Source organism: Pteropus alecto, unplaced genomic scaffold (genome assembly GCF_000325575.1).
Source record: "Pteropus alecto unplaced genomic scaffold, ASM32557v1 scaffold146, whole genome shotgun sequence".
Classification (NCBI taxonomy): domain Eukaryota; kingdom Metazoa; phylum Chordata; class Mammalia; order Chiroptera; family Pteropodidae; genus Pteropus; species Pteropus alecto.
The window spans coordinates 7,119,175-7,134,979 of record NW_006442107.1 but is presented as its reverse complement, the minus strand read 5'-3'; the positions used below and the strand labels follow the sequence as shown (position 1 = coordinate 7,134,979).

Below are 15,805 nucleotides of genomic sequence, written 5' to 3'. Positions count from 1 at the left end.
ACCCCCGCCTCTGCCCAAGACCTCCCGAGGAGGCGGGAAGAGGAAACACAAACCTCAGCCTCCCACCCAGTCCCCGCAGCAGCCTCCCCAGCAGCAGCCCCTTCCCCAGGAAGAGGAGGTGAAGGCCAAAAGGCAGAGGAAATCCAGAGGGAGTGAGAGCGATGTCCTTCCCTAGGGTGGGTCTGGGCGTCTGAACCTGGGGCTGGGGGAACTGAAGCATTGGAAGTGCAGTGAGCCGGGGTGGGAGCGGAATCCCCCTCTGCAGGGACACCGTTGTCCTTCTCTCCAGAAGCTGGGCAGGCAGAATCGGGCCAGATGACGGGGTTGAGCCATCAGTAGCTCTTGGGAAAGCAAAGCAGGGAGGACGCCTTCAAAAGAAGCTTGTTTGTGCTTTTCAGCAGTTCCTAACCAAGTGGCACTCCAGTATGGCTAGAGCCTTTGCAAGCCAGCGAGAAGACCCATCCAGGAGGAGAAAGCCGGTGGTGCTCCGACAGCCACCTGACCTCCTGCATCCAAGGCGCACCCTTGATTCCATTGCATTTGCTGGCCAGGGAAATTAAAAGGGAAATACCCTCAATTGGGAAACATTCCAAGGGGAGAAAAGCTGCAAATTTCTCAACTGGCTTTGTTGTAACCCACTTACATTTAATTGGTTTTTATTTCTTTTGGTTTTTCAAGCTTGGCTGGGCTTTGGGCACCAACATCATCTTCGGGTGACCTGAATCTTTCCATTAATGATACAGTTCCTCAGATGGACTCATGTCATCAGAAGGTGGAATTCTAGTGATAGGCAACCGTAGGCTTGCATTCATGTTCTTCTGTATGCCTCCTCTATCACACAAACACTGATATTTAGCATTGTCTGTTCCTACTTTTCCTTTGCCCATTATGTACTTCCATATACCTTTCATTAATTTACTTGCTTGCTGCCTTCTTTTCCTTGGTACACACCTAAGTAATGTAAACCTTAACTGTGTTTTAAAGTTCACCCTTGGCATGCTGTCGCAAGGACCTTGGCTTTGAATCCCAGTCATTGTGAAACAAATACTCAGCATTGATAGAGCCTTTTTTTAATGAGTGATTTAGAGCAGCTGAGGATATGTTGACCCAGGTTTCAACCAGGTTATTTTTATACTTAAAACATATCATCAGAGAATAGGCAGAATAAAATGGTTTTAATACCCCACAGCAAATGAAATAACCGACAAATCACCAAAAACTGAAACCCCAGACCCATCAGAAAGATGAGTGTCTAGCAATGCCTTGGTATGTGATTTTTTTCATACAAATAACTATCATAGGTCATGGGGGGAAAAAGGAAACAATAAAGAAGAAGTCCATTATCTCTTGATAATTATTTCTGAAAAGCAAATGGGAGTAAGTGTTCTTATCTGAAAAAAAAAATGAAAATGCTCCAAGGGTATCACCACTCCAATTGTATCAAGCCACCTTGGACAAAGTATCCAAATTGTGGTTGCCTTAATAAACTAAAACATTTTTGTACATAATGTAATTATAAATCTATCAGTCTGCATGGATGCAAACTGTGTGTGACAAATCGTCTTTTAAATGGTCAATTTCAACTGTACATTTCTCATCCAAGTTGTATTCTAGCCGTTGGTTTAGTGTGGACAGATATTCCATCTCTATTATCCATTTCCACAACTCAAGTAGAACATGTTAAGAAGACTCAGAATGAATATGAAGTTCCATTGCCGTAGGTATTTTCTAAAAGTCGGATGTGGAAATTTCAAATAAGTATTTTCGATTTCCTCCGTCACTCCTCCCCTTACTTTCCCCAAGACATCAAACACCTGGCATGGTAGATTATAATAAGAGAGACACTGAGAGACAGAATTACATTTTCTAATAGGAATTAAAATATCCGGTTTACCTCTAAATTGTTTTTTTACAGGAAGTTGGGACTGGCTGGAAATTGTATTATTTCTTCAGAACACAACATTATTTCTTTAAGAGAGAGATGGATTTTTATCAGGAACATAAGAGAATAAAGAATGGGGTATCTATGGGAGTAAATTTTAAAATTCCAAGTTAATATGCTTGAAAACGTCACTGCTCTGTCATGGCACCAACAGTGGGTTGAAATTACCCACGAGTCATCCTGTTCTGCACTGTCACCATGGACTTCACATCATTTGCTGCCCACTAGGTCAGTGGCATTTAATCCTAGCAATATGTAAGTTTAAAGGAATGCATTCTCCTGTGCTTTAAAGCTTGTATCATAGATACTCAGTTTGTGACCTAGGTTGGCCTATGGCATTTCACACAAGTTGAACAGCAAAATCAAACCAGCCTCTTTCAATTTGTCATTCCCAAGCCATGTCTGAGTGGTTGCAAAGTCACCGGAGAGGAAGTTTTAAATTAGCCCTGCTCACCCCACCATCGCTATGAAAAGGCAACCATTTTCATTCCAATTAAGCCATAAATTTTAAGCCGTAAAAATCCTTGTTGGATTTTGAAAATAATTTTCTTCATTCTTTCTTTTGCCTTTCTCCTTGTACTGTTTCCCCAGCCAGGTCTTTGAGCAGACTAAATCTCCCTGCAGAGGAGAATGAGCTGGCACTCTAAGCTTCTTAGAAGGACCCGAAGCTTAATTGGCATTAACCTCTAGTAGGTAAGAAATTTCAGATAACTTTGGATTTTTCAGACCAGTGAAAGGTATTCCTGAGATATATGGCAGAGTTGCAACTTACACATATATTCAGTTCTTCAATTGTCATGTCAGTGAAATGCAAATCCTCTGCATTTATGACCCTAAAAATAGATTGGAAAACTGCAGAGGACCAACCCTGAGACAAACTTAACTGCTGTTTCGAGGTCCAGTCACCTGCACAGCTTCCTCTCTCCACCACCCAGCTCCTCCCTCGGCATCACACATTTTTTTCCTTTGCTTTCCATTAACATAACTCATCTCATTGGTACAACCATTTCCTTATGTTCTAACCATCCTCTTTCCATTAGCCTCTCCTCTCTTGTCCTGGCTCAATACTGGGCCAGTCTAGTTTCACTTCTTGGTTGGTTGGTTGGTTGGTTGGTTGGTTGGAGAACCCAGATCCCATGACCCAGATTGTGGAGGTCTTTAGCCACCCAACACTACTACCTTCTGTGGCTGCATTTTTATTTAGAGAAGATGTCATGCATGAGACTCCATAAACAGCTCCACAAAGTAATTCATAATAAGAGAAATCTCTTAGTTTTTTCTTTCTTTTCTGGAATACTTGCCTTTAGCAAGCAGGAGTGAACCCACTTAGAATACAGGGAGTCCGATTAGGGGTGAACAAAGGATGAAGTCGAGATACAAAACCTCCTTGAAGGTGACGATGGGTCTCTGATCAACAATCCGAAGTGGCCGGGGAGCCACTTGCTTTCCAACCCCTTTGTCTCAAATGAGAGGAACAGAAGTTTAACTTTTTCTGATGGCATGGCTCTGGCTACAACCCATGGATGGCAGGTCGAAGGAAAGGAGAGCGTGTCAGGGGCTGGTTTGTCACTTGGCAGGACCAGGACTCAACAGCCACTGACAGCCCAGAGTAGGTGACTAAAGGCTGACAGAAGATTAGCATGTTAACTTGGCTGCTGTCTGGAGTGGGAGCCCATCTTCAACGGCAGTCGGAATTTGTGTTCTGCACATCGCTGGGTCTATAAATATGATAAGCAAGTGGTGACAGAATTACAGTATAAGGTGATGTACTACATGCAGATCATAGAGGATTTGGTTTTAGGACTTAAGTAGAAAATTCCGCTCTTACAGCTTATTAACCAACGATATTCAAGTAATGAGCTTTTGGAGAATATTTTTTCCCTACCACTAGGAAGATTTACCTGGGAACTGTCTAAAGTCTATACATATATTTCCAAAGCCTTTAAATGCCAACTGTAGCATGGAGAGAGAGGGGGTGGCAGAAGCCGAAATGCCTCAAAAGCCATTTAAGTGTTACATTGCAGGATTTCCAGTCTTCATTATATACAAGTAGATAAATATAGACATTATTCTCAACACTACCCTATAGTATCACAATGGTCCAAATGCCAGAGCTTACAGATAATGTCATCACAGTGCCTAGAAACTCGAACTGTAATATACCGTAGCATTTTCTTGGTGTTTTTTAAAGTTTCTTTCCACAATACAAGGCTCCCCCTGCCTCTTGTTTCTTGGAGAGTTCACTCCTCTGATGAGTCTGCCTTCCTCGTTGGGCTCAGTCACTTGGGGAACAGTCTTAGAAGCACATATCAACCAAGGAAGAAACTTCCTGGATATCTATTGCCCACTTGCCCAGGTATAATAAACACTAAAAGGGGGGAAATTGAAAAGAGCTGCCACTGGTCAACACAAAAGGGCAGTTCCAACCTAGGTTGGTGTCTTTCTTTTTCTTCCTTTTTTAAAAAGTCTATTTCTTAAATAATAAATGCACATGATGTGTTAAATATGTATATATATATTTCAAAAGAAAAAAATGGGGCACAAGATTGTCTTACAAGTCGTGCTGGCTAATTTTTAGTTTGTATTCATAAGTGGTTTTTAAAAGCCTTTTTTAAAGTGTAATTTGCATGTTCTACTTTGATTGTATGTAAACATATTTTAGAACAAAAAATGTATTTGTATTTTATTGAATATAGAGGCAAGAAAAATTGTACATTGTTTGAAATGTTCTTTTTGTAACAGTTTTTATTCATAAAGCATTTTTGTACATTTAAAATGAACATGGACTTGCTGTTATTTGAGGCGTAGATACATCTGGCATGCTTTACTGTCATGCTCCTCCATGGTCTTAGATGTTGGGTTTTAAACATTTTTTCTAAAAGAAAGCTCAGTCTTTTTCGCTACCAGATCAGGTTAGCACAGTATAGAGCACTTAACTATTAAAAAAAAAAAAGTTAATCCTATTCATATGTTATTCATTGTGTGAAATTAAAGACATTCAATTCAGTCTAACATGAGTTGTGAATTCTTTTGTTTTATTTTCCATCTGGTTCACATCACTAAGGAGTTTAATAGTATTTGAGGGTCTTCGCTCACACCAACTGGATATAGAATCATTGAGAAAATTGTAACCAAACTTTTGCCTTTTTGTATGAATCTGGGAAGTACATTGTGAGCAAGATTTGAGTCTGATTTACTGGGTTATTGTTCAGAATATATCACACCTGGACATAAAGCCAAGGTTGATTCAAAGAACCAGTCAGACCTCTGCTGAAAGCAATCAAAATGTACTTGTGAGATGTTGGAGACCCATCCTATCCTAAATTTTTAGAAGAACATTGTGGATGAGGATTAAGCTTTCTCACTCACGTCCGTGATGTCAGGTTTCTGAAGAATGGCTCCCTGGATGGACTTCACGTTTGACTGGCGTGATAGGAAAGGCTATTTAATCAACCACAGAAAGTGCCTGATGGCCTACCCCAAACTGACCAGTCTTGGCAAGCCCTAAGGGCGATGCAAGAATGAATACACAGTCCTTGCTCCGAAGGAACTTACAGGGCTGGCATGTGAGGAATGAACTAGCAGTTCTAAGCAGAATGTAGCAAGTGGTAAGAGGGCTGGGTCTCAGAAGGAAGATAGAGCCCCCAGACTGGCATCTTTTTTACTCTTTCTGTTTCAATTTTTAGTTTATGTTCGTAAGTGGATTTCAGAAGCCCTTTTTAAAATGTAACTTGCATATTCTCAGTTGAGAATCTGTAAACATGCATATATTTATGTTAACTCTTGCATACTTTCTTCATCTTGATATGCCTCTTCCAAAAGCCAACAAGGTAAGTAGGAAATGTTCTGAGCACCTCCGCATCCCTAACCATCAATCTCGTTCACCGCGACCTTTATTATAATTTTCGGTATTTGCAGCACCCACAGTGGAATAGTGGAAGTCGGCTGGAAAGAGGGGAAGTCTTCAAGGGTAGATTATTAAGGCAGCCTAGGGATGGTCGGAGCACTTGTGCTTTAGGTAGCCTCCTGAGACTCAGAGAATTTAGTCAGCAACCTCTGACAACGTAGAATTTGCCTCTTTTCCCTCTACCAACTATCTTGCACTGAACCAGGAAAATTTAAAGCGTTATATCATCCTCGTTCTAACTCAGGTTCATTAGACCGTTGGTATTTCAGAAATCGGCAAAGACTTCCGATATGCCCCTAATCTCTTTCCACCAGCTTCTCACACAGGGACAAAGCTATTGCCTTGAAATGCACTGGTTCAACTTTCATGGTTTTTAAATCAGTCCACGGAGCCGCGATGTGCTGACAAAGATTCTCGGGGAAGTCTGATGTGTTCACACATGTGGCTGGTATGAATCTCAGTCTACAAATAGACAGGTGGAAAGAATATATATTTTTAAATTTCTCTGCAGCTCGCTTTTATTAATTTTTAAGATCCCATTTCACCAGCATAGCAGAATCTTAGTTTCAGATCTAGAGACTCCTTTCCAAACCTGGAGGGGAAGGAAGGAGGGGTCATTTCGACAGCCTTGCTCCGGCTTCCTTCTGAATTGCTTCTCTGTGCCCAAGTCCTTTTTATTTCCCTAGTTTCTAAGCATTTGAAACTGAAGAGCCATTAAAAAAACGTCTTTTTAATGTTTATCCCTCTGCTTTCATGCCCTGAGGGGCTGAGCACAAACCAGCCTGGCGGCCGCTATGGAGGGGAGGAGACCAGGGGAAGAGTGGGCATATGGGAAGTCAGTCACCTCTTCAAAAAATTTAACCTGTCACGAATGTGATGGCGAGTGAGGACAATGGGATGTGAAACGCTAAAGGATGTGGTCAAGGTTAGAAAAGTCTCTATGGGTCAGACGAGCTAATGAATGGCTGTGAAAGGGATCAGGAAGATGGCAAAAAGCGTGTGCATTTCCACTGTTTGTGACTAGTAATGCTTTTCACTTTTATGGGGAATGCCAATATCCAGGTTTTTAATTGTTATAAAGCTGTGGCAATAAACTTACGTAAAGTGCCACGAGGGCTTTTGTTTCCAGGATTAATCAAAGGAAAAACTGTTCCCCAGGTGCTATTCGAGTTTACATATGCTAAAATTGGGAAGTAACAAATGAAAACTATTAAACCTTCAGAAGATTTAAAAACCACACATATTCTCTCTTATTAAGCTTGATATTTTAAAACAATTCTCTTTATAGTGGACAGAGCACTGGAATAAGAGTCAAGAGACCTAAAATGTATTCCTGTTTAATCACTAAAGAATTCTATGTCCAGGAGCAAAACTTCTTTGAGTCTCCCTTGATTACTCTAAAATGGGAGGTTAAACTCTCAATGATATCTGCAGTGACTTCCTTCCAGGCCTAAGTCTCCAATTTGTCGTTTTTGTATATTCTAAACAGGCCCTGCCTTTAGTTTCCAACTTTATCCCTCACCATTGTGTATAACCAGTAACATTTTGGAGTTGTTACTTCAGCATACTCTATCCTATCCTAGTATATTTGATAGATGTGAAGGTGTGGAAGAAGTTAAAACAAGAGAATCATGAGGACACATATAATCAAGTCTTTTTTCCTTCCCTCCTTCCTTCCATTCTTCCCTCCTCTCCCTCCTTCCCTCCCTCCCTGTCTTTCTTTTTTCCTTCCTTCCTTCCTTGCTTCCTTCCTTCTTTCCTTCACTATCTGCACATTGCCAAGTACCAAAAACGTAAGGATGAGCAGGAAAAAGGCCGCATTGAACTTTATTCAGGCAAATCCAGATCATGAACGTCTGCCTTCCATTCTCTGCCTATCCAAATTCTAATTCTTTTAAGGTTCAATTCAAATCCCATTTCATCCAGGAAGTCTTCATGACCATAACCCACAAACATCTCTCAAACCACTCATTTGGTAAATGCCCCCAGGAATTCCACATGTGACAGAGTATAACTCAGGGCTGCCATGTAAGGATGCTCAGGTTTTTCCCGGCACAAGAGGACCTGGCTGAGAAAGAGAGTGGGAGCCGAAATCCAGTCTACGCTTTCCTTGTCAAGCTGTGCGTCCTTGGTATGGCACGTGCCCCAAATAGAAATCTTTCCCTCCTTCTCACAAAAGCGATTTTGTGAGAACAAAGCCTTAAGAAAAGTCTTAAGAACTACTGTGTCTCTCCAGAAGATAGAGATGATCTCTACTCTCTTTTGTCACTCAGACTGTCCATGCTCCCCTTGCCCTGAGACCTCCAAAAACAGACTCCCAAGATTTCCCCCACTTTAGTCAACAGTACTCTACTCTATACCCTAGAACCCCGAATCCATTCCTGAACTAAACGATTGGAAGAAAACAATGAAACCAGGTGTTATGGTTAATTTTATGTGTCAATTCAACACATAAAATAATCTGGCCATAGGATGCCCAGATTAAATATTATTTCTGGGTGTGTGTGTGAGGGTGCTTCTAGATGAGATTAGCATTTGAATACATGGACTTAATAGGTGGCTTTCTCCAAAATATGTGGGCATCATCCAGTGCCTTAATTGCCCAAACAGAACAAGCGACAGAGGAAGAATATGCCTCTTTATTCCTGCTTCACTGCCAAGCTGGAACATCTTATCTCATCTGACTAGATTTACATGATCTGCTCCCCAGACTAGATTTACACGATTGGCTTCTCAGAACTTCGAACTTGAACTACTTACACATCCAGCTTTCCTGGGCTTCCGCTTTGCAGAAGGCAGATCCTGGGACTTCACAGCCTCCATAATCATATGAGCCAATTCTTATAATTGTTCTACCTACTTGAAGGCTGAGTATTTACATAAATTATTTGAGATTCTTATGCATAGGAGGAGGTTTTTTGTTTGTTTTCTTTTTTAACTTTTTAAATACTTTTTATTTTGAAATTATTTTAGGCTTACAGAAAAGTTGCAAAAACTTTTATTTTGACATAATTATAGATTCATGGGAGGATGTTAAGGAATATACAAGGAAGTCCGATGTAACCCTCTCCTGACTGCCTCTCCCCACCCCATGTCGACATCCCATACAACCACGGTAAAATATCAAAACCAAGAAATTGACATTAGCACAATCTGTAAGGATTATTCAGACTTTCCCACTTATACATGAGCTCACGTGTATGTGTATGTGTGTAGATCTATGCAATTTTGTCACATATATAGCCTTGCGTAACCACCACCACAATAAAGGTACTGAATTGTACTATCACCGCAAAGATTCTCCTCTCGCTAACCACCCTGTCTCCCTCACCATCCCTAACCCCGAGCAACCACTAATATGGGCTCCAACTCTACAATTTTCTTATTTCAAGATTATTACATAATAAAATTGTGTAATATGTAGCCTTTTTAAAGTCTATTTTTAGAACACTTTTAGATTTACAGAGAGTTGTGAAAATAGTACAGAGAATTCCCATGAACCCTGCAGCACACCCAGTTTCCCTTATTATTAATATCTTACATTAGTACCTTTATGATAATTAATAAAACAGTATTATTGTTAACTGAAGTCTCCACTTTATACAGCTGTCCTAAGTTTTTAGCTAATGTCCTTTTTCCTCTTCCAGGAACCCATCCAAGATACCACATTACATTTAGTCATCATGTCTCCTTATGCTCCTCTTGGCTGTGACAGTTTCTTAGACTTCTGTTGTTTGCAATGACCTTGTCAATTTTGAAGTTATCAGGTATTCTGTAGAATGTCTACCTCAGGTGTTTCTGCCTGATGTTTTTCTATACGTTCTTGAGAAGATGATCATAGAGGTAAAGTGTACACCCCATCAGCATGACTTAGTGCTGTTGATCACTCAGCTAAGGAAGGGTGTGTCCTGTTTCTCTGCTGTAAAGTTACTTCACCACAGTCACCCCTGCCATACTTCATGCCTTGGAAGGAAGTCACTACACAGAATCCACACTTAGGAAGTGGAGAGTGGTGTTCCATCTCCTTGAAGGCTGAGTATCTACGTAAATTATTTTAAAATTTTTCTAATATTTTTTTATTTTTCAATTATAGTTGACATACAATGTTATATTAGTTTTAGGTGTAAAATATAGTGATTAGACATTTATGTGACTAATCTAGTACCCATCAGACAGCTATTACAATATTATTGATATATTCCTTATGCTATACTTTATATCCCAATAACTATTTTATAACTACCAATTTGTACTTAATCCTTTCCTCTTTTTCACCCACTCCCCAACCTCCCTTCCATCTGGCAACCATCAAAATGTTTTTTGTATCTGAGATTATTATTGGTTTTTTTGTTCATTTATTTTGTTCTTTAGATTCCATGTATATCTGAAATCATATGGCATTTGTCTTTCTCTGTCTGACTTACTCCACTCAGCACAGTGCCCTCTAGGTCCATCCATATTGTTGCAGATGACAAGATTTCATTCTTTTTGTTGATGAACACCCAGGTTGCCTCCATATCTTAGTTATTGTAAATAATGCTGCAATGAACATATGAATGTACATATACCTTTGAAATGGTGTTTTGGGATTCTTCAAGTAAATACCCAGAAGTAGGATTACTGGGACCATCTTTATCTCTTGTTATAGCCTTTGTTTTAAAATCTATTTTGTCTGGTTTGAGTATTGCTATCCCTGACTTTTTGTTTGTTTATTTCCATTCTTATAAAATATCTTTTTCCATCATTTGTCTGTGTGTGTGTATTGTCAGAAGTGAGTCTCTTATAGGCAGCACATTTAAGGGTCTTGTTTTCTTATCCATTTGGCCACCCTATCGTTTGATTGGAACATTTAATCCATTTAAATTTAAAGTAATTATTGATAGATATGCACTTATGGGGATTTTATTATTCAATTTTTTAAAATCTTTTTCTACTTCCTTCTTGATGTCCCTTTAACATTTCTAGTAATGCTGATTTGGTGGTGTTGAACTCTTTTAGCTTTTTCTTTTCTGGGAAGCTCTTTATCTGTCCTTCAATTCTAAATGATAGCTTTGCTAGGTAGAGTAATCTTGGTTGTAGATCCTAGCTTTTCATTACTTGGAATATTTCCTGCCAATCCCTTCTGGCCTGCAAAATGTCTTTTGAGAAATCAACTGACAGCTTTATGGGAGCTCTCTTGTAGGTAACTACCTGCTTTTCTCTTGCTGCTTTTGAGATTCTTTCTTTGTCTTTAATCTTTGGCATTTTAATTACAATGTGTCTTGGTGTGGGCCTCTTTGGGTTCATCTTGTTTGGGACTGTGCTTCCTGAGCTTGTATGTCTATTTCCTTCACCTGGTTAAAGAAGTTTTCTGTCATTATTTCTTCAAGATTTTTAATTCCTTGCTTTCTGTCATTATTTCTTCAAGGTTTGCAATTCCTTGCTTGCTCCCTTCTCCTTCTGGTACCCTTATGACGCAAATGTTGATAAGCCTGATGTTATCCCAGAGGCCCTTTAAACTATCCTCATATTTTTGGATTTTTTTTCTTGTTGCTGTTCTGTCTGGGTGTTTTCTGCTGCCTTAACTTCCAAATCACTGATTCGATCCTTCACTTCATCTACTCTACTGTTGATTCCCTCTAATGTATTCTTCATTTCAGTTATTGTAGTCTTCATTTCTGACTGGTTCTTTTTTATGTTTACTATCTCCATTTCTATGTTTCCTATCTCTTTGTTGAAGTTCTCACTGACACCGTTGAGCATCCTTATGCCAGTGTTTTGAACTCTGCATCTGGTAAATTATTTGTCTCCATTTTATTTAGTTCTTTGTCTGGAGCTTTGTTCTGTTCTTTCATTTGGGACACGTTTCTTTGTCTCCTCATTTCAGCTGTCTCCTTGGATTTGTTTCTATATAGAGCTGCTGTGTCTTCCCATCTTAGTAGAGTGGCTTCATGTGGTAGGTGTCTTATGGGGCCTAGTGGCACAATCTCCCTGTTTACCTGAACCAGGTGCTCCAGGTGTGTCCTTTGTGTGGGTTGTGTGTACCCTCCTGTTGTAGTTGAGCTTTAGTTGTCGTTTGCATATCAGTGACCTTCAGGCTGATAGGTTGTGAAGACTGGCATGACTACAGTGGAGGAGCTATTGTGCAGGAGCTGACCCTATGCAGCAGGATTCACTTTAGCAGGGTTCTGGTGCCTGCTCCGTCTGCCCTTTGGCTGCGTCATTAGTGGAGGGGGTTGTGTGGTGGTCTGGTTTGGTCTGAAGCTGGCCACTGAGTGTGTTGGTTCTGGGGCCTCTTGGCTCTATTGCAGGCCAAGCTCAGCCATTGCCTGTGCCTTTGCCTAGGGCCACTTGGTATGAACTACAAAGTGATCTACAGGTGGTTGCCACTTGTGCTGGGCTTAGAGGTGCCTGGGAGAGGCTAAGCTGTGAACCGAGGCTGGCTGCTGTTCACGCAGAGCTTGGGGCTGCTTAGCAAGAGATATGGGGCATACTGAAGCCAGATGCTGCTTGCTTGGTGTTTATGAAACTTTGAGAGATTTTAAGAAAGTTAATAGCATGAGCCAGGACAGGCCATTTGTGTGGAAAAGCCACAGGAAATGGCTGGGTGGGCCTGCAAGGTGGGCGGGGCTAATGGTGTTAGCCAGGTGATGGAGACGCAGGCATGTAGGTCTTCGCTCTGTGTCAGAGGAGAGCTGAACGAAGGAACAATGGCTTCTGCCAGCATTTTTGTCTGCGAGAAAGCTGCCCTTCTGGCCCTCACCCTGAAACTAGACAATTCAGTTTCTCCTCGTATGTGCCTGGCTCCTTTCAAGCTGCTGCCCCAGCGCTGGAACTCAGAGCGAGCGATTTCATCAGCAAGTAAGTTTCTGAGTGGGCCCTTTAAGAGGAACACCTGGGATGCCAGCTGCCCTTTATCTCGCTCAGCCACAATGTCTACTGGTTTTCACAGCCAGAAGTTGTGAAGACTTCTCTTCCAACACTGGAACCCTGGGCTGGGGAGTCTGGTGTGGGGCTAGGACTGTTGCTCATCATGGGGCATCTCTGCAGCCAAGATTGCCCTCTTGATTTTTAACCAACACACGTGAGTGTGGGACCAGCTCAATCTGTTTCTCTGCTCTTCTTACCAGTCTCTACGTGGCTTCTTCCGTATTTCCTTAGTTGTAGGACTTCTGTTCAGCTAGATTTCAGGCAGGTCTCAATTATAGCTGTTCTGTAGTTTAGTCATAAGTTTGATGTGGAAGGAGGCAGAGTTTTTCTACTCTGCCATCTTGACTGGAAGTTTTATTTGAAATTCTTATGCAAAGGATAATTTTCATTTTTATATACTTTTAATTTGAAATAATTTTAGGCTATGGAAAGGTTGCAAAAGAATTCTATTTAATTTTTCACCCACGTTTCTCTAATGTTAACATCTTACATAACCATACTTTACTTACCAAAACTAAGAAATCAACTTTGGTACAGTACTATTCCCCTAACTACAGTCTTTGGATTTTAAAAGTTTTTCAATAATGTCTTTTTTAAATTGTTTTTTTTTTTAATGTTTTAATTGTAGTAAGTTAAAATAAAATTTACCATTTTAACCATTTTCATGCACGCAGTTCAGTAGTGTTGACTATATTCACATTGTTGTGCCACTAATCTCTAGAACATTTTCATCTTGCAAAACTGACACTCTGTTCCCATTAAACAACTCCCCATTAATTCTTCTCCCCAGCCCTTGACAGCCACCATTCTACTTTCTGTTTCTATGAATTTGACTACTCTAGAAACTTTACGTAAGTGGAATCATGCAGAATTTGTTTTTTATCACCATTTATTCAATGTTTCATTGATACTGGTATAGACTCATGAATATTGATTTTACATTTTGGTTTATATTCTAATACTACTTGATTTACTTTGTTGCTTAAATTACTACAGTTATAACCATTGGGAGGTCTTTCAATTGACTCTTGTATGCCTTTGACATACCCCATCATTGTGTGTGTATAGTTTTTGTTTTGTTTTTAGTAGCACTTTCTTAGTTTCTGACTCTATAAGATGCTCCAGGCTCATCTTGGATATTTCCTGGCCAGTCCTAAAATCAATCGTTTCTCCAAAGATTTCTAGTTCTTTTTATTGAAGGATGGTACTGGAAACCAAGATCTGGTCACTACGCATGCGCATGGCTGTTGGTGTATTATTACTTCTTGCCCCTATTAGCCGGAAAAGCAAGGAAATATATTTGTGTATAACAACTTCTATATGTAACCATCTATATCTATATTAAGCAAAATACTGATATCTCTAATTCATTACCACATGCATCATTATAGTCTCCTTCTCTTGATTCTCTGTAACTTCCCAATCCAACATTGAGAAACCTAGCTCATTCATTTTCTTAGTTGCTTAATTCCAATATACCAGTATCAGAGTAGTTGACTTATACCTATCATTTTCAAATTGGCTTTCTTTTTCATTTAGTATAATTTCTTTGAGATTCATCCAAGTCATGTGTATCAGTACTGTGTTTCATTTTATTGCTGAATAATATTCTGTGGCATGGGTGTACCAGGGTTTTTCAACTATTCACCTAAGGACATTTGAGTAGTTTCCAGTTTTAAACTATTACAAATAAAATTGCTATGGCCATTCATATACAAGTATCGATGTGAAAACAAATTTTAATTTCTCTGAGAAAATTGCCTGAAACTCTAATTGTTGAGTTGTACAGCAAATTCATTTTTAGTTTTGAATGGAACTGACAAACTATTTTTCGAAATGGATATTACATTCCTACCAGTAGTGTAGGAATGATCCAGTTTCTCTGCACTCTCACCAGCATTGATGTGATCACTATCTTTTGTTTTAGCCCTTCTGATATGTTCATAGTGATAACTTATTGTGGCTTAAAATTGCATTTGTATAATGGCTAATAATGCTGAACATCTTTTCATGCATTTACTTGCCATCTGTATATTCCCTTCAGTGAAATATCTGTGCATGTATTTTGCTCATTTTCTAATTAAATTTTTAAAGTTGAGTTTTGAGATTTTTAAATATATTTTTCCTAGTCTATAATTTTTCTCTTCATTTATATTTGAAGTCTTAAAACAGATGAGAAATGTGAATGTTATTCACATTTTAGCATGAGGAAACAGACTCAACAAGACCAAAAAAAACCACACTTTTTTTTAAATACACGGTTATTAAGGGCATACCTGGGATTAAAACTCAGTACATTTTACTCTTAGTCAAGCACTTTTCTATAATGGACAATAATCTTGATGATGTCACACTTGGTAGTGTGTTTCCTTTTCTTGATTCCAATTAATATATACATATGTTGGAAGGAAACTTAGAAAGCTTATAGCACAAGTCCCTCAATTTACAATTGATAAAACTTAGCACAGGGCAATGAATGAATTAGCCATTCAGATATGGCTTATTAATTAATGGTGAAGTTCAGTCTTTACTCCCAGTCTCATCTTTTCCCTATTCTACCATAGTCTGCTTTGGTACTCCTCCAACCTTTCCATTGTTAGCATGCTCATGTCCTAAGAGCTTAGAAAGAAGAAGGGGAGGATGATGACTTGCGAACCCAGAAATGAGCTCTTTGACTTGGGGAGGCTGAGGGAAAGTGAAGAAGTGCAGCAGAAATCAAGTGGCACCAAAGGAAGTGATGTGGGCACATGGTCACCAAAAAAAGGGGAGCCTGGGAAGTTTCACCAGTGAGAATGCATGGGGGCTGCTGGTGCTTGTGAATGTTATCACTGCATCCCTAACCAGATATGTTATTTATTTCCTTGCAATCTGTGACAATCTTAATAGAGATTTTTTTGTGCCTAATAGTTTACTGTTATCTTTACTCAAAATGCTTAAGGATATTTCTCTTAAATAGCGAATATTTCTCAGTTCAGTAATTGTTGTATGTACTTTCCATTGCTCCCTCCATCACCCTCCTTACCCTATCACTCTCATCCAGCACATGC

The 15,805-nt window shown here is 39.7% G+C and overlaps 1 protein-coding gene across 1 annotated transcript in view; it reads left to right on the top strand.

Moving 5' to 3' along the window:
* The window catches only part of SETBP1 (SET binding protein 1), a 329,542-nt gene extending 324,588 nt beyond the window's left edge, over window positions 1-4,954 (top strand). The window contains exon 6 of the mRNA XM_015595730.2: window positions 1-4,954. This exon is cut by the window's left edge and continues 21 nt beyond it. Coding sequence (XP_015451216.1) covers window positions 1-175 — 175 coding nt within the window. The 3' untranslated portion in view covers window positions 176-4,954.
* Window positions 4,955-15,805: the final 10,851 nt, after the last annotated feature.